The sequence below is a fragment of the Ictalurus punctatus genome, chromosome 3, assembly GCF_001660625.3.
Source record: "Ictalurus punctatus breed USDA103 chromosome 3, Coco_2.0, whole genome shotgun sequence".
Lineage (NCBI taxonomy): Eukaryota > Metazoa > Chordata > Actinopteri > Siluriformes > Ictaluridae > Ictalurus > Ictalurus punctatus.
This window is the reverse complement of record NC_030418.2, coordinates 37,434,555-37,455,603: the sequence shown is the minus strand read 5'-3', so window position 1 is coordinate 37,455,603 and position 21,049 is coordinate 37,434,555. Positions and strand designations below refer to the sequence as shown.

General features: G+C 38.6%; 1 protein-coding gene across 11 annotated transcripts in view; it reads left to right on the top strand.

The window, feature by feature from the left end:
* Positions 1-17,039, top strand: part of LOC108261646 (uncharacterized) — a 42,295-nt gene extending 25,256 nt beyond the window's left edge. For 8 of the 11 annotated variants that reach the window (XM_053679948.1, XM_053679952.1, XM_053679955.1 and 5 more), the window contains exons 44-66: positions 643-704; positions 810-910; positions 1,018-1,090; positions 1,187-1,341; positions 1,449-1,570; positions 3,113-3,174; positions 3,280-3,380; positions 3,488-3,560; positions 3,657-3,811; positions 3,919-4,040; positions 5,578-5,639; positions 5,745-5,845; positions 5,953-6,025; positions 6,122-6,276; positions 6,384-6,505; positions 11,722-11,783; positions 11,870-11,961; positions 12,141-12,186; positions 13,128-13,306; positions 13,388-13,509; positions 13,689-13,750; positions 13,853-14,123; positions 14,277-17,039. In XM_053679948.1, the coding sequence (XP_053535923.1) occupies positions 643-704; positions 810-910; positions 1,018-1,090; positions 1,187-1,341; positions 1,449-1,570; positions 3,113-3,174; positions 3,280-3,380; positions 3,488-3,560; positions 3,657-3,811; positions 3,919-4,040; positions 5,578-5,639; positions 5,745-5,845; positions 5,953-6,025; positions 6,122-6,276; positions 6,384-6,505; positions 11,722-11,783; positions 11,870-11,961; positions 12,141-12,186; positions 13,128-13,306; positions 13,388-13,509; positions 13,689-13,750; positions 13,853-14,123; positions 14,277-14,372 (2,469 nt within the window). In that variant the 3' untranslated portion in view covers positions 14,373-17,039. The remainder of the gene's footprint in view (positions 1-642; positions 705-809; positions 911-1,017; positions 1,091-1,186; positions 1,342-1,448; positions 1,571-3,112; positions 3,175-3,279; positions 3,381-3,487; positions 3,561-3,656; positions 3,812-3,918; positions 4,041-5,577; positions 5,640-5,744; positions 5,846-5,952; positions 6,026-6,121; positions 6,277-6,383; positions 6,506-11,721; positions 11,784-11,869; positions 11,962-12,140; positions 12,187-13,127; positions 13,307-13,387; positions 13,510-13,688; positions 13,751-13,852; positions 14,124-14,276) is intronic. The other 3 variants (XM_053679953.1, XM_053679947.1, XM_053679956.1) reach the window with 3 other exon arrangements.
* Positions 17,040-21,049: the final 4,010 nt, after the last annotated feature.

Sequence of the window (21,049 nt, the reverse complement as noted above, 5' to 3'; positions counted from 1 at the left end):
TCAAGGTTTCTTCCTCTTAAAACATCTTAGGGAGTTTTTCCTTGCCACCGTTGCCACTCAGTGGCTTGCTCAGTTGGGATAAATACGCACCTTTAATATCTGTATACCATGTTGATATTTCTGTAAAGCTGCTTTGAGACAATGTCTATTGTAAAAAGCGCTATACAAATAAAATTGAATTGAATTGAATTGAATTGAGTGGAAAAAGAAATGCCCCTGACGGAGTCCAATAGCCACCTCAAACCATTTTGACTTAACACCAAGAAAGCGGGCATGATTCTCACTGCACTCATTCAGAGATTGGATCACAAAGTAGTGACACAGACACCCCATATTCCTGTAGTCCGTCCTACATCCAGTGCTGAGGCGCATGCTCATAGGCCTTCTCTAAATACACGAAACACTTGTAGACTGGATCAACACACTCCCATGACATCTCACTAAAAATAGAGTCCATCATTAAAGTCAGTTTATCAAATTTTGAAGGCATTTTCATCAGGAATAATTCGGGAAATTCTTCACTTTTGGTCAACACAGAAAACTTAGTGTACAAAAATCGCTAAATTTGGAACATCTAAATATGTAGAACTTGAATTGTCTCATCATTTGTAATTCAAACCTAAAAATGTTTACATTCTCCAGCTAAACACACTTCTCAATGCACCTGGCGCAGAACCATTCGCACCCAAAATCTCCAACTTCACGTAAGTTGAAAGCAGCATTGATTTCTGTTTTGAGAAGACATCCTGTAATGCTTACTACAGAGTTCTTGATACGAAGAACATCTAATTTTCTGCTTTTCCAAATAGAAGTTCAGGAAAACAGATTGAAGGTGTAATAGAGTACATTCTCCAATATGGAGATAGTAATATACCAATCAGCTTTCTCAGTGAGCTCCAAAAACAAAGCGGTAAGCGGTGCTACACAACCTTGCTTAATGTTTGCTGTTTTTGTTGACTGAGCATATAAATACATGTTTTATTTCGTTACCTTTGAATAAAACTTGTTTTCTTGCAGGTAATTATACATCAGTTCCTCGATCAAGTACAACAGTTCCACTGTTGTCTTCAGCAGCAACTCCAATAATAAAGTATGGTCATTTCAGACATGTGTTAAAGAAATGGAGAATCCATTCATTGTTATGAATCGTGTTTGAAACAAAAAGTTCTAACATTTTTGTCTTCAGATCTGGTTCAGCTGTGGTTCAGGCCAGACTGGCCTTCAACTCCTTCACTCCCATTCCCAGTGAGAGTTTGGTCCTCAGTGCCATCACATCTCTGTTGAGTTCTCGATTCAAAGACCTCAGTGATTCACTAACTGTGCTGAACTTCACCTACGAGAGTATGTTTCCTTTAAATATCACAAATTACAGCAACAACTGTTCACGTTATTGTTCCATCCGTATGAGATCTAAAATATTCTAATGGACAACTTTCTTGATTCCACAGATGTTTCAGAGACATCCTATGCAGTCATCTTCACATTCAGCATCAGTAACATGAGCATTCCAGAGAACCCCGACCTAAGGAATGGCACCTACACCCAAGTGGAGAACATCATCAATAATGCTGTGAGTGTTCATTTTACATGCACTTTGTGTTGGCTGTAGGAGCATGTTACTTTGGCAGAAGAAGAACTGGTTTGATTTCATTTACTCTGTATTCTGAAAACATATAGCAGTAAAACTATCTTGAGGTGACAATGTGCATAACAAGGCATATTCTTCTGATCAGTCATTGATTCAGTATAAAATGCCATGAAACCATGTCATATCATAACAGTATAGACAATCTTGAGTGCTTCTTTCAAGTGAGGCATACAGATACCCCTTCTCCAGTGGGGCCTAGGTCTGCCTTGACTCTCCATTCAGTGGGGTGTGCCTGATAGAGCTCTAGCAGGATCCAAACAATGGACATCCTTGTAATGTGGCAAAACAATCTCACCTGGCTATGCTCGATTTGGAGGAGCAGTGGTTGTACTCTGAGCAAAGTGATCTCCTGCCTCACCACCACAGTACAGTGTGCTGTAAACACTCCTGCTGCTGCTGGTGGCTCCATCTGTTTGTCAATCTCACACCCTCTTTGTCCATGACCTGTGAATAATATCCCAGGGCAACGGAACTCTGCCGGGGGCAATGTCTCTTCGCTTACCTGCAGGGAGCTGCGCGCCTTTTTCAAGGCTAAAACAATGGCCTAAGACTTGGACGTGAAGATTTTCATCGCAGCTTCTTCACACTTGGCAAAATCTTCAAGGAATTTTTAGAGATCCTTCTTGCATGGTGCCACGAGAGAATCATCTGCAAATAACAGGGATGTTACTGTACCTCTAGCCTCATACACTGGACACCAATCCAACATCAGCTGCATCTTGATATGCTGTCCATGAAAAGAAGAAATAGGAGTCATGAACTTTTTCACACTAACTGTTGTTACCCAGATGAGGATGGGTTCCCTTCTGAGTCGGGTTCCTCTCAAGGTTTCTTCCTCTTAAAACATCTTAGGGAGTTTTTCCTTGCCACCGTTGCCACTCAGTGGCTTGCTCAGTTGGGATAAATACGCACCTTTAATATCTGTATACCATGTTGATATTTCTGTAAAGCTGCTTTGAGACAATGTCTATTGTAAAAAGCGCTATACAAATAAAATTGAATTGAATTGAATTGAATTGAGTGGAAAAAGAAATGCCCCTGACGGAGTCCAATAGCCACCTCAAACCATTTTGACTTAACACCAAGAAAGCGGGCATGATTCTCACTGCACTCATTCAGAGATTGGATCACAAAGTAGTGACACAGACACCCCATATTCCTGTAGTCCGTCCTACATCCAGTGCTGAGGCGCATGCTCATAGGCCTTCTCTAAATACACGAAACACTTGTAGACTGGATCAACACACTCCCATGACATCTCACTAAAAATAGAGTCCATCATTAAAGTCAGTTTATCAAATTTTGAAGGCATTTTCATCAGGAATAATTCGGGAAATTCTTCACTTTTGGTCAACACAGAAAACTTAGTGTACAAAAATCGCTAAATTTGGAACATCTAAATATGTAGAACTTGAATTGTCTCATCATTTGTAATTCAAACCTAAAAATGTTTACATTCTCCAGCTAAACACACTTCTCAATGCACCTGGCGCAGAACCATTCGCACCCAAAATCTCCAACTTCATGTAAGTTGAAAGCAGCATTGATTTCTGTTTTGAGAAGACATCCTGTAATGCTTACTACAGAGTTCTTGATACGAAGAACATCTAATTTTCTGCTTTTCCAAATAGAAGTTCAGGAAAACAAATTGAAGGTTACATGGTGTACAGTTTCCAAGATGGTGATGCGAATACACTAATGAACTTTCTCAGTGAGCTCCAAAAACAAAGCGGTAAGCTGTGCTACACAACCTTGCTTAATGTTTGCTGTTTTTGTTGACTGAGCATATAAATACATGTTTTATTTCGTTACCTTTGAATAAAACTTGTTTTCTTGCAGGTAATTATACATCAGTTCCTCGATCAAGTACAACAGTTCCACTGTTGTCTTCAGCAGCAACTCCAATAATAAAGTATGGTCATTTCAGACATGTGTTAAAGAAATGGAGAATCCATTCATTGTTATGAATCGTGTTTGAAACAAAAAGTTCTAACATTTTTGTCTTCAGATCTGGTTCAGCTGTGGTTCAGGCCAGACTGGCCTTCAACTCCTTCACTCCCATTCCCAGTGAGAGTTTGGTCCTCAGTGCCATCACATCTCTGTTGAGTTCTCGATTCAAAGACCTCAGTGATTCACTAACTGTGCTGAACTTCACCTACGAGAGTATGTTTCCTTTAAATATCACAAATTACAGCAACAACTGTTCACGTTATTGTTCCATCCGTATGAGATCTAAAATATTCTAATGGACAACTTTCTTGATTCCACAGATGTTTCAGAGACATCCTATGCAGTCATCTTCACATTCAGCATCAGTAACATGAGCATTCCAGAGAACCCCGACCTAAGGAATGGCACCTACACCCAAGTGGAGAACATCATCAATAATGCTGTGAGTGTTCATTTTACATGCACTTTGTGTTGGCTGTAGGAGCATGTTACTTTGGCAGAAGAAGAACTGGTTTGATTTCATTTACTCTGTATTCTGAAAACATATAGCAGTAAAACTATCTTGAGGTGACAATGTGCATAACAAGGCATATTCTTCTGATCAGTCATTGATTCAGTATAAAATGCCATGAAACCATGTCATATCATAACAGTATAGACAATCTTGAGTGCTTCTTTCAAGTGAGGCATACAGATACCCCTTCTCCAGTGGGGCCTAGGTCTGCCTTGACTCTCCATTCAGTGGGGTGTGCCTGATAGAGCTCTAGCAGGATCCAAACAATGGACATCCTTGTAATGTGGCAAAACAATCTCACCTGGCTATGCTCGATTTGGAGGAGCAGTGGTTGTACTCTGAGCAAAGTGATCTCCTGCCTCACCACCACAGTACAGTGTGCTGTAAACACTCCTGCTGCTGCTGGTGGCTCCATCTGTTTGTCAATCTCACACCCTCTTTGTCCATGACCTGTGAATAATATCCCAGGGCAACGGAACTCTGCCGGGGGCAATGTCTCTTCGCTTACCTGCAGGGAGCTGCGCGCCTTTTTCAAGGCTAAAACAATGGCCTCAGACTTGGACGTGAAGATTTTCATCGCAGCTTCTTCACACTTGGCAAAATCTTCAAGGAATTTTTAGAGATCCTTCTTGCATGGTGCCACGAGAGAATCATCTGCAAATAACAGGGATGTTACTGTACCTCTAGCCTCATACACTGGACACCAATCCAACATCAGCTGCATCTTGATATGCTGTCCATGAAAAGAAGAAATAGGAGTCATGAACTTTTTCACACTAACTGTTGTTACCCAGATGAGGATGGGTTCCCTTCTGAGTCGGGTTCCTCTCAAGGTTTCTTCCTCTTAAAACATCTTAGGGAGTTTTTCCTTGCCACCGTTGCCATTCAGTGGCTTGCTCAGTTGGGATAAATACGCACCTTTAATATCTGTATACCATGTTGATATTTCTGTAAAGCTGCTTTGAGACAATGTCTATTGTAAAAAGCGCTATACAAATAAAATTGAATTGAATTGAATTGAGTGGAAAAAGAAATGCCCCTGACGGAGTCCAATAGCCACCTCAAACCATTTTGACTTAACACCAAGAAAGCGGGCATGATTCTCACTGCACTCATTCAGAGATTGGATCACAAAGTAGTGACACAGACACCCCATATTCCTGTAGTCCGTCCTACATCCAGTGCTGAGGCGCATGCTCATAGGCCTTCTCTAAATACACGAAACACTTGTAGACTGGATCAACACACTCCCATGACATCTCACTAAAAATAGAGTCCTTCATTAAGGTCAGTTTATCAAATTTTGAAGGCATTTTCATCAGGAATAATTCGGGAAATTCTTCACTTTTGGTCAACACAGAAAACTTAGTGTACAAAAATCGCTAAATTTGGAACATCTAAATATGTAGAACTTGAATTGTCACATCATTTGTAATTCAAACCTAAAAATGTTTACATTCTCCAGCTAAACACACTTCTCAATGCACCTGGCGCAGAACCATTCGCACCCAAAATCTCCAACTTCACGTAAGTTGAAAGCAGCATTGATTTCTGTTTTGAGAAGACATCCTGTAATGCTTACTACAGAGTTCTTGATACGAAGAACATCTAATTTTCTGCTTTTCCAAATAGAAGTTCAGGAAAACAGATTGAAGGTGTAATAGAGTACATTCTCCAATATGGAGATAGTAATATACCAATCAGCTTTCTCAGTGAGCTCCAAAAACAAAGCGGTAAGCGGTGCTACACAACCTTGCTTAATGTTTGCTGTTTTTGTTGACTGAGCATATAAATACATGTTTTATTTCGTTACCTTTGAATAAAACTTGTTTTCTTGCAGGTAATTATACATCAGTTCCTCGATCAAGTACAACAGTTCCACTGTTGTCTTCAGCAGCAACTCCAATAATAAAGTATGGTCATTTCAGACATGTGTTAAAGAAATGGAGAATCCATTCATTGTTATGAATCGTGTTTGAAACAAAAAGTTCTAACATTTTTGTCTTCAGATCTGGTTCAGCTGTGGTTCAGGCCAGACTGGCCTTCAACTCCTTCACTCCCATTCCCAGTGAGAGTTTGGTCCTCAGTGCCATCACATCTCTGTTGAGTTCTCGATTCAAAGACCTCAGTGATTCACTAACTGTGCTGAACTTCACCTACGAGAGTATGTTTCCTTTAAATATCACAAATTACAGCAACAACTGTTCACGTTATTGTTCCATCCGTATGAGATCTAAAATATTCTAATGGACAACTTTCTTGATTCCACAGATGTTTCAGAGACATCCTATGCAGTCATCTTCACATTCAGCATCAGTAACATGAGCATTCCAGAGAACCCCGACCTAAGGAATGGCACCTACACCCAAGTGGAGAACATTATCAGTAATGCTGTGAGTGTTCATGACACCTGTTTTATTGCAGTTATGCCAGACCTCAATTTGTGAGACATGGACTCTCCTGGTAAAAAAAAACAACAATTATTTCTGTCAGAGTTATTCTAGATCTTTCTTAAAGGGCATAATCACAGACTGACAGAGTCGTTATCAGTGTGATGTTGACAAATCTTTATCACAGAATTAATGACTGATATGGGGTAGAATCAGAGACTGATATAGTCTGACTATATAGCTGGCAAAAATATAAACCTAGCGAAAGCACAGATATAGAGAGGCTATGAAATTGCACACACCCCTGATCAAATTGGAGTGTTTTTGATGTAGTAAATGAAGCCACGATCATGTCTGATCTTTTTCCATCTGCAAGTATCTCTTGTGATGGCATTTTGTCAGTTGCATCCCAGGCTTGACTTTGCTTAGTCTGGCTATAATTTTCATCCTCAGTTCAGTGGCTCCAGTTGTCATGGCTGGTGGTGGGGTATCATCTGTTTTTTAACACTGCTCTCCTGTATCAGGGTCAGCTTAGTACATCCAGAATCCATATTGATTATTAGCGTTCCCAATCTGATGGAACCTCTCTTCTATGTAAATAAACATATGTAAATAAAGTCAAGAGTAAAACAAAATGATCTAAAGTACTTTTATTTACATTTATATTACATTTATTCACTTATCAGACGCTTTTATCCAAAGCAACTGACAAATGAGAAAAATACAAGCAAAGCGATATATCAAGCAGAGAACAATACAAGTAGTGCTACCATACAAGATCCATTAATTGAGTTCCTGAAGAAGCAAAGTGCACAGAGTAGAGGTGTAAGTGCAAATTTTTATTTATTTATTTATTTATTTATTTATTTATTTGAGTTGGTTAGGTGTTCACGGAAGAGGTAGGTCTTTAGCTGTTTTTTGAAGATGGTGAGAGATTCTGCGGTCTGGATTGAGGTTGGAAGTTCATTCCACCACTGAGGAAGAGTTAGTGTGAAGGTTCTGGAAAGGGACCTTGCGCCACGCTGAGTGGGAACTGCTAAACGTCAGTCGCTAATCGATCGCAGATTGCGTGAATGAACGTAAGCCTTCAGGAGAGAGTTGAGGTAGGAGGGTGCTGTTCCAGACAAGGTCTTGTAGGTGAGCATCATTGCCTTGAATTTGATGTGGGCAGCTACAGGAAGCCAGTGGAGGGGGATGAAGAAGGGTGTGACATGGGTTCTCTTGGGCTGGTTGAAGACTTCTGAATCGTCTGAAGGGGTTTGATGGAGCTGGCTGGGAGGCCCGAAAGTAGTGAGTTGCAGTAGTCCAGTTTTGAGATAACAAGAGCCTGGACTAGTATCTGTGTAGCCTGTTCGGTGAGGTAGGGTCGGATTTTCTTGATGTTATACAGGATGAACTTACAGGACCATGCAGTGGTCTGTAAAGGTCAAGCTGTTATCAAGAATCACCCCAAGGTTCCTGGCCGTCCTGGTTGGCTTGAGTGTGCTGGAGCTGAGCTGTACAGTGAGGTTGTGGCTGATTGAGGGACAGGCTGGGATGACGAGAGGCTTAGATTTTGCCAGGTTGAGCTTAAGATGGTGTTCCCTCATCCAGACCGAGATGTCCGACAGGCAAGCAGAGATTCGTGCAGAGACGGATGGGTCGTCAGGCTGGAAGGACAAATAGAGCCGGGTGTCATCAGCATAGCAATGATATGAGAAGCTATGAGACTCAATCACCTGCCCTAGAGATGTAGTGTAGATAGAAAAGAAGAGTGGACCCAGAACTGACCCCTGTGGAACACCAGTTGTGAGTTGCTGAGTTTCAGAAATACCTCCCCTCAATGATACCTTGAACGATCGGACAGAGAGATAGGATTCCACCCAGCGCAAAACCGTTCTGGTTATGCCCAGGCTGGAGAGGGTTGACAGGATCTGACGGTTCATGGTGTCGAAAGCAGCAGAGAGGTCAAGTAGGATGAGGACAGATGATCTAGAGGTTGCTCTTTTTAGTCGTAAGGCTTCAGAAAGCAGAGCAGTCTCCGTGGAGTGATTGCTCTTGAAGCCAGACTGCTTGATGTCCAGGAGGTTGTTATTTAGAGCTTAAAAACATGTTCAATGTTTGGATTTGTTTTTATAAAATAAATAAATAAATAAATAAATAAATAAATAAATGAAAGATCACTGTCTCTGATGTGGGTAATGGCTACTACACACTAGATGACTTTAAAAGACGTCGGGTTGTGGTACCGTTCATATTACTCAACTCTCTGTCTTGTCACGGAAGTCGTAGGGTTTTCAAATTACCGCAATCGGTGACAGGGTTGAACACATTACAAAACATTTCACTATTGATGAATCCCCGACGACCCTGCCTGGACTCCAAATTATGTTTCACAACAGAGTACACGCGAGAAGTTATATGAGAATTACACAAGATCACGAATTCTTGTGCTTGTCCGGTCGAGGTTCTGAAAATGGCGGATAGCAAAAAGCTTGCGATACATTTAGTTTGTGCGCTGATTTGCAGCAAAAACTCAAAAAAGAAGAAAAAAAGGCTATGGAGGAGAGAATGGTTGTGGAGACGCAGGCAGCAAGGATTTTCTGTTCTGCGGAGAGACTTGGAGATACATCAGGACTCCTCCCACTGAAACTTCCTCGACCGTGCCCCGTTTCTTGCGCTCTCATTGGCTGTAGGTCAATGCTGCAGTTATATTCAGTCAAAACATATTACACAGGTCCAGATATTTAACATGCTAGATATCTCGCTGACATTGGCGACTCATCGGCAATTCTCTCAGATCGCGTCTTTGATAATTCATGCTTGTCACTCACAGGAGCGAGTTCTGATTTGCCTGTGATTTCAGGCTTTTGTCAGCGATCAAGACAAAACTCTCGGCAAGTGAAAATCGGGCCTTAAATTGTGTAGTAAACTCAGCATAACATTACATCACAAAAGTTAGGGTGCCCATATTCGTTTTCCAAAAAGAGGATACTTTTTTTTGGAGAGCGGTGGGGTGGAGGTGTGTGTGTGTGAGGGGGTCTTAATAGCATTCAAAACAACGTTACTATGAATGCAGTCTTTAATACTCTGAAAAAGACACACTATTAGCATCATAAATATATATAAATAAATTGGTTTCACTCCGCCCACGTTTTACATTTTTTCCTACCTTCTTCTGAATATCCAAGAATAAAATAAAATATCAGATGCCACTTATGAACCTTCATTTACACATTTGAATGTGTAATACGAATGTAATACGAAGCAGTGTGATAACATGAAGTTAAAAATGACCTTATTTGGTCATGGGCATCATTTCGACTCAGGACAGTTGGCATTCGCTGATATTGTCAGGCAACTGTTTGACACTGTACAGAACAGTGTTTCACCTTCACGCATTCGCTGAGAGTAGGCAACAACTGAGAGGCAGGAATTTGGCCAGTAGTTGCTGCGAGCCTTTTATAATCAACCAATTGGTGTGCGAGAAGGCGGGACTTACAGAGAGGGGTTAAAGCAATGCAAACATGCGCACACATGATGCATTTATGATGTATTAGACCATAAGCACATCATAATAACACTAAAGTTGAATCACAGACATTTTAACAAAATTAGAAAACTCGTCTGGACGCTTATCTTAAGGTCCAAAAAAGAGGACGTATGGTTACCCTAACAAAAGCATTTCAGAGGAAAATTTGTGTTAATTTCTACCAAATTAACTTTGCACAAAATTTATTTGTGCATGCACCAGGAGGTTGCTCAGGTGACCCACGACTGGCAAGAGAGAACCAGAACTATAATCAAGCAGCTGTCCATATTGTGTTATGTCAAAAGATTAATTTCTTTGGTTTTAAATGAAAAAAATTGTAATCCTGACAAAATGTACTTGTACTCTGATGACTTTTTCTTCTGACATAACTTTAACAGATTACAATGACTAGTTACCATTTTTTTGTACCCTGATTGTTATGCCTTTACTCCCCAAGCCTGGATATATATAGTGGAACTTTCATATATTCTAGATTCATTACACATTAAGTGAAACATTTCAAGCATTTCAAATTTTTTTTGTTTTAATCTTGATGATTATGGCTTACAGGTGGTTGTGTGTACTGAATCAGACTGAGAGATTAAAGGCTCAGGAAACCTTTGCAGGTGTTTTGAGTTAATTATCTGATTAGAGTCATCTCAGGTCGACATTTCTGTATCATAAATTCTTTATTCTAATGTTTTGAGATTCTGGATTTTTGATTTCTATTAGCTGTAAGCCTTAATCATTCAGATTAAAACAAACAAACAAAAAAGGCTTAAAATATTTCACTTTATGTGTAATGAATCTAGAATGAGTGTAGAATTTCATCTTTAATTGGGTTTAACAGAAATATTGCATTAACCATTTAGAAAGTACAGACCATTGTCACAGGCTCAAAAGTAATTGGACTGATAAGCAGTTTCCTTGGTAATGTGGCCTGTTTCCTTGTTATTTCATGGCAAATTAAGGAGATAAATGGTCTGGAGTTGATACCAAGCATTATATTTGCATTTAGTAGCATTACATTGAAAAAACAAACCAGACCTATCAGAGAGATAACTGAAACTGTAGAAGTGGCCAAATCAACAATTGTGTTGTGTAAATGTTGAACACACAAAATAATCAACTACTGATCATTAAAACAAACTGTTACAACACAGACTCAAAACAGGATGTAAGTGCAGGTGAGCACAAAGTTTATTAAGATGGTAGACAAATTCAAATGTAAGGCAAAATCAGTATGAATAACAGCCCAAAGTCGAGCAATCAGCAAACAGGGAATCAGAAGCTAAACAGTAATATAAAACATGGGGAAAGGCAAAGAGCAGAACAAGAGCAGTGTAAACCACTTGGTACTGACAGAACACACAGGAAACTGAGCTATTAATTCACAGTGAGGCTGAAACAAACAAACCAAAAAAAGGCTTATAAAGGTGCACAGTGACGTATGTGTGATTGAAAACGGGTGTGCGTCGTTAAAAGTCCGGTGACTGTGAGCGTGGAGTGTAGGTGTGTTGTGGGAAGTGGCGACTGGGCGGCCATGTTTGTAGGCCGCTCTGCATGCTGGTAAATGGAGTTGAAGTTGTAGTTTAACCTAACACAAACAAACAAATAAAAATATTCTGTCTGCATCTCCATTAACAGCGCAATAATAATCTACTCAATTCCACAGTGTTTTTCATCATATACATTTGTTTTTTTTTAGCTTACCATAATCCTGGCTGGCCCAGTGAATTCTACTTTCCATCCTCAAAACTCCAACTTCACGTATGTACCAGTAACTTTTTTAAACTCAGTGTTGCTAATATTACACTGAATTACACACATCTAATGCTATATTGTCTGATTTACAGGAACATATTTAATCAGATTGTCGGGGAAATGCTGTACAATTTCCAAAAGGAAAACATTACACAACTAATCAACTTGCTCAATATTTTAAACGGTACAACATTGTAACTATATCATTGAACTAACTGTGTATCTTACATATGACCTTTAATTGCAGTAAATATATATATATTTTACTTGCAATATATATATATATATATATATATATATATATATATATATATATATATATATATATATATATATATATTAGTTAGATATTGTTTTTTGCAGGTTTGTCACCAACCACCACTGTGCAGAGCACTTCACCTCCATCTATGTAAGTGCTTTCGTTCATAAAATAATTTCACTGTGAGCTATTAATGAATGTGTCCTTGTGTCATTAATAGTATCTTCCATTAAAGCAAGTACTGGCCCTTATTCATCAACGTTGTGCAGAAACGAGTGCAGATTTTAACACACTGAATGATGTACACTTTCAGAAACTAACCCTAGGCACTTATTTACATCACACAGATTTCCAGCAAACAAATCCATTTTGAATTGTACTAAAAAAAGTACCCAAGCCTTTTTTCTAAAATTATGTTACTTTGTGTTATGATACTGTACTTGTAAAGGTTAAAGGTGAAATGAACTATATAAATTGAACACAAATATATAAACGAATACATAATTGAATAAAGAAAACTAAATCAAATATGGTATGTCCGAGTGCTGATGTGAAATAAATATAATCATTTGAAAAAACATGCAATGATCTTCAGATGTCTTTTGAAAATTCCAGGTGTGTGATTCGTCTTCACCTCTGGTTCACATGTGTACACTTTACATCAATACTATACTCCATTACCTATATATATATTAATACAAGGTACCTGCTTGTGCTATAGTTTTTTTTATGCTTAGAGTTGTATTGTTGTTATTTACACTATTCTAGTAAACTATAGTTATTGACTATGATTTTGATCATTTAAGTGCAAATTTACACACACTACAAGCAGATGTGAGTTTAATCGTACAAGATTAGATAAGATAAGAAGAATGGGTGAATTAGGAGACTGCTGGTGGAATTTGCATATGCACAGATTTACAGTCAGATCTGACCATATGCAAGTTTGATGGATATGGACCATATATTCAAATTTATCTGGACATAAATTCTAATTAGTTGACTTTTTAATTATTAGTAGTATACATTTATTCCTCATTCATCTGCACATAGAGTGGAGTAACCATATCTTACTTCCTCTCCTGTTTCAGACTGGGGACTGTGTTGATTTATATCCGTCTAGTGTTTAAGAACTTGACCAATGTACCAAGTGAGGCTGATGTTCTCAAAGCTGCCAATGCTCTGCTAGACTCAAGTGTCAGGTTGGCACGAGATACTGAAACAGTAAGAGTGTATAATCCTGTCAGCATACAGAATGTCACCTACCAGAGTGAGTCTCTTTCCTGATTATGCAGTTCTGTAAAAAATATTTATAAATATAAAGTTTATAACCCTCATATTTTCTTTCTAGAATTCGGCATCAACTCGTACATTATTAGCTTTGGATTTGAAATTAGCAATATAAGCTTTACTGTAAACACGGGACTACGGAATGAAACATATGATGTAATCCAAAGCACCATCAACCATCTGGTAAGTATGGACAATCTTGTGGTTTTCTCCTAGGTCTTATAATAAAATAAAATCAAATGTAACATTTCTAATTTATTTGAAACATTATGAATATATATATATATATATATATATATATATATATATATATATATATATATATATATATATATAATCTTTACATTTATATTTATATTTAGCTTAACAGAATTCTGAATGCCCCAAATTCTACACCATTTACCTTCCCAAGAGCAAACTATATGTGAGTACTGACTCGAATGTCTCCTAAAACAAATTTATATGTGAAAAAACTGAACTTTAAAATATAAACACAGTTTATTTAAGTTTGTCTCATTCCTTTTAGGAGTAACTCTACCATGATTGTGGCTGATTCAGAATATGTCTTTTCGGAAGGTGATATCAATTTCAAACCAAGTGGATTTCTTTCTCAGATACTCGTAGTTAGTGGTCTGAGTTCCCCATCCCCTAACACCACAGTTCCCACTTCTAATCTCACTTCTGAGTTTGGTTTGTTATCAACCCTCACTGAGAAAGAGCTTCCAGGATGGGCACTGGCCATCATTATCCCCTGCATTATAGCTATTATTCTCATACCATGCTGGATTCTACTCTGCGTAAGTGCCAACAAAATGTTAAATTTTAGTATCTTTAGTATACTTTTACAAATAAAGATTTTTAGTTTCACTTAAAAGAGGTAACAAACATCAGATTTATGGCAGTTGGCATCTCACCTTCTTTTCTTTTTCTCTTTTTTATGTTTCTCTCAGTGTCTGCTGTGTGGCTGCTGTGCTGGTTTAAGGAGACGTTACAGTCGAAGGCGGTCCTACAATGTCCAATACACAACACGAAATGGACTCTTTTAAAAACAGACTGAAAGCAGACAGTTCCTCCCAAAAGATGTTAAAAAAAATGAAAAAAAATATCTAGTTTGATTTAAAGAAAATAATATAATTTATATATTTAACTGATTCATACTTTCCATTTTAATTGATTATTTCTATGCCACAAAATCAATACATTTCTAAAGTCTTCATTAGCAGATATCATATGAAACTTTTCTAGGTTGAAGTGAATGAAATATTGAATGCACTAGTGAATAATACTTTCAATTTAAATTTTAATTTATTCTTTAAATGAATGTCTTGGAAATAAATGTAATCCAATTCTAATTAATAATAATTATAGTTTTAATTTTTTTTTCCTGACCGGGCATTTAGAATATAACACAAAATTCTTTGCAGTCTGTTTCACAAGCATTAACAACACAGCAAAGCTATCTAAAATAAATTAGCACACTTGCGCCTGTACAGGAGTACCACACATCAAGTCAATAAATTAAAATCGTCTGATACAGCTGTGTAAAGTGCAGGTATACAGTGGTACTGAGTCTTACTGGGTTAGGTGTTTGAATAGTCCAGGTGAGTGTTGAGTAATCTCACTGCCTCAGTGAAGAAACTGTTGCAGAGTCTGCCGGTGGTGGCACGGATGCTCCTGTACCTTCTGCCAGATGGCAGGAGGGTGAATAGTCCAATTAAAGGGTGAGAAGGTTCCTCTACAATACTAGTGGCTTTGCAAATGCAGTGGTTGTTGTAGGAAGTGTTGATGGTGGGTAGACAGACCCCGATGATCTTTCCAGCTGTCCTCCCAATTCACTGTAGGGTCTTGCGGTCAGAGACTGGTCTGCTTCCGTACCACACGGTGAGACGGCTGGTCAGGATGCTCTCTTTTAACCCTCTGTAGTAGGAGGTGAGGATGGGAGGGTTCCCTTCAGCTCCCTCAGGAAGTGGAGGCACTGCTTGAGCTTCTTGGCCAGGCAGGTGGTGTTGAGAGTCCAGGAGAGGTCCTGTGTCATGTTCACCAAGAAGCTTTGTGTTAACTAAGTATTTTAAAAGGAACTTCAGTATGATCATCATTATAGTTTGAACTTTAAGTGTCTTGTATAGGATGTTCTCTTGTATCTCTTTTAACTGAAATTGTCAACTATTCTCTGAACTATTCTCTGGGTGCAGCTGAAGAATTGGGCAGAATTTCAGAAGAGCTCTACTCTCATTTATTTTTAATGTGCTTTTCAGTGCACTTTCAAAAAAACTCAACTAAAAAGGGCAAACCAATCTAGCTCCGCCTTCACCAGCTTTTGCCTGGTTCAAGTTCAAGGTTCTAGTTCATGCTCTGTGGGCATGAGTACGTGTTGCATGAACTACCAGCTCTGCACCTCTCTCTTTCCCTCTAGTTATAACAGTTACTGAAAGCACAAAGAAACTATATTAAGACTGGCGGTAATAGGTGGACACAGGTGAGAATTATCACATTAAGAGAGGTGGGTAGTCATAATTTTACTCAAGTACAAGTAAAACTACTTCTATTACTTAAACTATTTAAATCTCAGACTACATGCAGAACTGTAAGTCACCCATGTGAATGGGTGAATGAGAAACAGTGTAAAGTGCTTTGAAGAACCGCTAAGGTTATAAAGCGCTATGTAAGTGCAGACCATTTACCATTATATGTGATAAGCTAATTATCTGAACTACATATATCCATTAATATTTAACAGTAACGGAGAAACGCCACCGGTTGTACTGAAGTAAAACTACATTTCTAGTCTTACAAGTCCATTTTATTTCAAAAGTAACTCAAGTAAATGTAGTCCATTACTACCCACCTTTTCATATTACCTGCTGGTTCAACCCACCTCCTATTTATCCACAGCTGATGCACGACCACACCCCCACTACCACAATGTTATCCTTTAAGGTACCTGCCTGGTATCATCCCATGGTAAACCCACGGTGATCTGTAATCTATCCATCCTCAGCAGCAGCTGGGACCATCAAGGGGCAATGCTAACCCTTATCAGTGGATAAGACATTGGACTGGTTGTGAGTTCAAATCTCAGCACTTCCAAACTACCACTGCTGGGTGCTTCACCCTCAACTGCTCAGATGTATAAAAACATTAGATAATTGGAAGTCACTCTGGAAGAGGCATCTGCCAAATGCTGTAAATGTAAATATTTATACTCTACTTCATTTTGGAGCCACCTTGACCTAAGAAGCACTTACATCTGCTGAGGTTCGCCCCTCATGGATACCCTAAAGATGATTCTGGCTGTTTTCTTTTGAGCAGCCTAATGATCGCTTTTGTTAACAACCATTGCTCAAGTCTCTTTTATTACACAGTGGATAATTTCACCTGGATAATTTCATATTATAGACCAAAAACTCTACTGAGTTCAACAATGACCCTGCTTTTATACTGACGATCTTTAGAACATGCTGCACTGCTTGACACTATAGTCTACAATTGTAGCAGTATAATGACTTTCTATATTCTATATAATGAATACTCTCACTATTCACTGTCACCCAAAAGAAGATGGGTTCCCTTTTGAGGCTGGTTCCACATTTTCTCCTTACCACCATATTACTGCTCATGAGGGATAAATCTAAATCCTCACCTATATCCAGATATCTATAAAGCTGATGTGTGACAATGACCATTGTAAAAAAGCACAATAGAATTAAAATGTAATTGTTTTGAATCAAATTGAATCGAAGCAGTGGTATGTTCTCAGTTTATATGAGCATAGATATCATTTTAATATTATCACTGACTAAATAGGAATTCTATAAAGCACTCCTTGAACATAATAGCATATAAGTTTGGAACACCTTAGACTAAAATGTCAGCCTATCTCGTCTCTTACCATGCTCTCTTGTACAAATTCTCATCAGATGTGACGTTAAACATGGCGCTGTCATAGAATGCCACCTTTGCCACAAGTCAGTTTGTGAGATGCCCTGCTAAATCTTCCCTGGTCACGAGTAAGTGCTAGTTTAGAGCTGTTTTTTCAGGGTTCAGGCCCCTAAGTTCCAATGAAGTATAATGTTCGTACTACAGCATACAAAGACATTTTAGACAAGTGTATACTTCCAACTTTATGACAACAGTTTGGGGAATGCCCTTTCCTGTTCTCCTGTTCCAGTATGACTATGTCCCTGTGCAGAAAGTGAGAGCCATAAAAGACATGGTTTGGTGAGTTTAGTGTGGAAGAAATCCACAGAACCATGACCTCAACCCAACTGAGCACCTTAGGGGATGAATTCATCCAACATAACTGCCTGATCTCACAAATTCCTATAAACGCACTCCAAAATCTTTATTTAAAAAAAAAACAAAACAAACAAAGCCAAAAAAAAACCCTTCCCAGAAGAATGGAAGCTGTTATAGCTGCAAAGTTCGGGGGACGACTCCATATATTAATGTACATGGTTTTGGAAAGGGATGCCAACAAGTTCATATACTGTGGTCAGGTCTCCACATATTTTTGATCATTTACTCTATCTATCTATCTATCTATCTATCTATCTCTCTCTCTCTCTCTCTCTCTCTCTATATATATATATATATATATATATATATATATATATATATATATATATATATATATATATACACACACACACACACACACATACACACAAGCTATAGACTAGCCAGCTGTCTAGCTATCTATTAAATATGAGAAACATTAATGATATAATTATGTGATTTATTTACACTTTCATCGCAATCTACAGAATGTCCAATATCAGTGGCTCACCAAAATAGGACAATGTAGTTCATTTTACAACTATTAAACCATATTATTATTATTATTATTATTATTATTATTATTATTATTATTATTATTATTATAATAGTATTATTTGTAATATATATTAATAATGGCTTCCAGAAAGTTAAAGTATCAGTGGCAGGAAGAGAGTAGTTCACCTGAAAATTGCTGTGTCCCGTTATGTGAGACCTCCTCAAAGTTCAACGCTATACTGAGTTTCCACACTTTTCCTGTGGATGAAGAATTTAAACATACCCATACACTGTAATTAGAACTATCACTAAAAGCCCTTTTACTGACTATGCCTGTCTTTGTACAGATGTGGCACCCACAAAAAAAAATCTGTTTAAAACATGCATTTTATTCAGATTTCAGCTGGGTTTTTTTCTGTCCTCCTACTCTCACCTATGGGGTTTCTCTGACTTCCTCATCGACCTGAAACATGTTGCCCTCACGCTGATCTCTTCCATCGCCTGATCCTTATTTAGTGTGGTGTGTGCTGTGATTAAAACGTCACCCTTATTAACTACATGGCCAATGGGCTATCTCCCTACCACAGTATTTAAGCTGTTGTTTTTTGTGTCACGGAAGGCGTCATGGTCGAAAACCTCCCACTTCCTTTCATTGCTACGGACTACAGAGTGTGACGTTGGGCTGCCGAGACTGTGTGCATGGGTGGTGTGCCATCAAGGCTCCCATCTGTGTAGCAGGACAGTTTAACTTAGCCTGGGACAGAGCGCCAGCTGTTGTTGTCATAACTATTAAAGAAGCCAGCATATGATTTTCTTATGTGCCATCGTGAGTATTATATCATCGGATCACGGGTCCTTGATTTTGCATGCCTTAAGGCAGGCTGAGTGAGATGTGGTCGTTTCGGTATAGCTCCTCCCCCTCACTCGCGGAGCCACGTTGCTGTTTGGTTCTGCTTGCTTTGGGCTGCTTTTATTTTGTTTTATTCTGCTTGTTCTGCTTTGGGCTGCCTTGGGCTGCTTGGTTTTGTTCTGTTTTATTTTGCTTTGCTTTAGGCTGTTTTGTGTTTCCTTGTTTTGCTTTGTTTTTACTCTGTTTTATTTTGCTTGGCTTTGTTTTGTTATTTTGCTTTATTGGTGTTGGTAACCAGGTGGGCAGGAGATGGCAGAAGGAAGTAAGATGGGGTTTGAAGAAGATGGCGGGAGAGATAGGAGTGTATGGAACATAATACGATCGAGAGAATGGAAAAAAAGGAAAAGAAAACGTCACAGAGGAAACAGATAGCGAGCAAAATGTTAGCTTAGCAACAAAACAGGAAGAGGAGCACAAAGTAATCATAAAATTATCTCAAGAAGGGAGAATGTTTGGTGAGTGGAATCCAGTTCAGCTAACCAAATCGATAGACAAACTACTGGGTGAGGTCAAAAGTGCTAAAATATTGAGAAGTGGATATCTACTGATTAGTTGTAGAAAGGGAAAGCCATGCAACTGAATAAAATAGATGATAAAAGAGTTCACTGTTCGTTGATTGGATATAAAAAATGGGTTTGAGGAGTCATCTCAGGGATACCTACAGGTGTTACAGAGGAACACATAAAAGACAATATCTCAGGGACAAAAGTACTAGAAGAAAAACATCTTAAATCAAGTAGAAATGGGGAGAAATGCGACAGCTTGGCTGTGATGATTAAGTTTGATGACTCTAGGCTGCCAAGTAAGGTGTACATAGGATATATGAGCTATGAGGTCAGGCCATATATTCCTCCACCACTGAGATGCTTTAAATGCCAAAAATATGGCTATGTAGCAGCAATATGTAAGGGCAAACAGAGATGTGGTAGGTGTGCAGGCGAACATGAGTACGGGAAGTGTGGAGAAGGAGTAAAGCTCAAATGCTGCAATTGCGGAGGAGAGCACAGCACAGCTTACCGTGGCAATGAAACCATCAAGAAGGCAGTGGAGGTGCAATGAGTGAAGACATTGCAAGGAATAACGTATGCGGAAGAGGTAAGGAAAATGTCTGGTGAAAGGAAGGACTATAAACCAGAAAACAGAGATAGACCTTGCAGGGGCTGTGAAAAGACTGCAGTAAAGTAAGATATGCTAATTATGAGCAAGAATGAATTTGTGTTGTTTATGGTTGAGGTTATAAATTGCTCAGCACAGACCGAGAGAAAGAATGAAAAAATCAAAATAACAGTTAAATCAGCTGAAAATTCCCTTGGTATTAAAGGACTCAGCAGTGAAGGAGTGGAAGAAATGTTAACTGCAGGAATCTCTAACTCTCAGTCATGGGCTGGCAGCTCTTCATGATCCTAGTACTATTGCAGTGGAATGCCATGAGTCTTATAGCTAATGGACAAGAATTCAAAAAGTTTGTGACTGATCTGTTAGATAAACCTCATGTAATATGTGTACAAGAGACATGGTGAAAACCACAGTTAGACTTTGTAATCTATGGATATACTACAATCAGAAACGATAGGGAAACGGGTACACGTGGAGGGGTAGCAACTTTTGTAAGAAATGATGTGAAATATAACCTAATCAATAAAGGGAAAGAACATGAATCTGTGGTCATCAAAATATGGACAGGAAAAGACAGTATAATGATAGTCAACTATATTATAGTTAGATTATACTATATTATAATCCCTGTAACAGACTGAGCACTGATACACTGAATGCAGTATGTGGGTTGACAAGGGAAAATAGTATGGCGTGGGGATTTAAATGCACACAGCACAATATGGGGGAGTAAGAACACAGATATAAATGGATCAGTAATAGAGGAATTTATAGATGATAAGAACCTGGTATGTGTTAATGATGGGAAGGGCACACGGCATAGTAGTTCACATAACACAGAAAGTGCTATTGATCTGACAATAATGACTGAAATAGCAGGAATCAGCACATGGGAGATTTTAGACCAGTCGACAGTAGGTAGTG